This window comes from Mesitornis unicolor, unplaced genomic scaffold (assembly GCF_000695765.1).
Source record: "Mesitornis unicolor isolate BGI_N332 unplaced genomic scaffold, ASM69576v1 scaffold7425, whole genome shotgun sequence".
In the NCBI taxonomy this organism is placed as follows: domain Eukaryota; kingdom Metazoa; phylum Chordata; class Aves; order Mesitornithiformes; family Mesitornithidae; genus Mesitornis; species Mesitornis unicolor.
Genome location: NW_010186097.1, coordinates 12,062 through 13,639, shown reverse-complemented (window position 1 = coordinate 13,639; position 1,578 = coordinate 12,062). Strand labels below are relative to the sequence as shown.

The window sequence follows — 1,578 nt, the reverse complement described above, 5'->3', positions numbered from 1 at the left end:
TGCTGAACCAACTGCTATGTCTCTGTTAGCTAGCTCTGTCTTCTTGTCTACCTGATACACAGATGTTTCCCAAACACCAGCTGAAAAAGTGCTTGACAATTCTTCCACTATTAGAAGTCTCTTGAAGATGATAAGCAGAGACACTCTCTAAATAGGTAATAGTTAACAGAAGCTGACCATTAGAGATGACTGAAACACTAGTCAACAGAAGTTAAGTCTCCTTGTCAACAGCAATCACAAAAAGTTCCCAGCAGGTGATCCTTGGAGATCTGAAGATGAGTCTTGGACAAGCAGAAGTCTGGAAGGAAAGGAAGCCTGGAAACTGCTGTGCAAAAGGTTATGTCTCTGATAGCTGACTCTTTTTTCCCAAACTGCATGAAGGTAAAGCTAAAGATTCATGCAGATATTTTGTGACAAACAGTGTTTGGGTATAGAGGTAAGAATAGTTAGAGAGAAGAATAAGGTTAATACAGGGAAGTAGTAAGGATTTTGATTCTTAGTTTCCAGCCCAGAGTTGAGATGTGGGAGTTTGTTTTGTCTGTCACTCCATCCATCCCCAGCACAATGACAATCAGGAAGTCTGGTGAGACGATAAATGCTGAAAAGGGTGTTCAACCCTAGTCCAACACATTTTGAGAATGCCCAGCTGAAAAGTTTCTCCTTACCTTTACAGGATGCCGAAAGCTGGGTGAGAGCCTCAGTGTCAATGTCCTTGCGACCAAGTGTTTCAAGGCAGAACTGGCACTTCTGGAGCATCAAAAACTTGGTAGACTTGAACTGCAGAGGCCTGAAGCCATGCAGCCAGAGCAGCTGGCAGGGAGCAAGGTTGCAAGAGGGAGAGAACAACCTGGAGGAGACTTGGAGGCAAAGAATCTGGGGAGAGAGGCAGGTAGATGGGGATTAGACTCAGGTATTAGAGACAGGCAAAAGGGCAGTCAGGCCCACAGGACAGGGATCTGCAGATGGTGAGGAGACACCAGACCGACAAGTCCCACTTTTCCCTCCCAGTCCTATCCCCACCACTTCTGGTCTTACCACAGTGCCAGGCATCCCTCTGTTTCATGCATACTGCCACACAGGATGTGAAGGGAGACAGGACCCCCAGGCTGAGGCTGGACTTAACTGCGCTGTGCCGGATGTCCTTCTCTGCCTTGCTTGTCCCCTCCCAGGCCAGTTTCCACAGCAGGTGCATCATGGCCACGCAGTGCACAGCCAGTCTGCAGAGGCAGGGCTTGCTTCCAGCTCAGGGAAGGGCATGGGACACATGGAGTAAAGAGAAGAGAGCAGTGGGGCAATAGTCACCCAATTCCTCTCCCAAGGTCAGGGAAGAGGGAAGCACTGGATACCTAGATTGTCTTCCCACCTCAGGCTACAGTAGGAAGCATGCAAGTGAAAGACACCTGCTGACCCTCCTCCAGACCTTGCCAATGCCACCTCACCTCATGGGCAAGTGTGTTACCCTCTCACCTGTCATCTGATGATGGGGACAGTGAGAATCTGTATATTCAAAGAACTGGCTACCCACACGGTACTGAAGGGTCACGGCTCCCTCACCCACCTCTGGATCCTGGTGACACA

At 49.1% G+C, this 1,578-nt stretch overlaps 1 protein-coding gene across 1 annotated transcript in view; it reads right to left on the bottom strand.

Annotated features, from left to right (window-relative positions):
- The window catches only part of LOC104541074 (von Willebrand factor A domain-containing protein 5A-like), a gene marked incomplete at its 5' end in the record, with an annotated part of 7,474 nt that overhangs the window by 2,050 nt on the left and 3,846 nt on the right, over positions 1 to 1,578 (bottom strand). Inside the window, 4 exon segments of the mRNA XM_010185040.1 lie at positions 666 to 857; positions 1,021 to 1,217; positions 1,468 to 1,501; positions 1,504 to 1,567. Coding sequence (XP_010183342.1) covers positions 666 to 857; positions 1,021 to 1,217; positions 1,468 to 1,501; positions 1,504 to 1,567 — 487 coding nt within the window.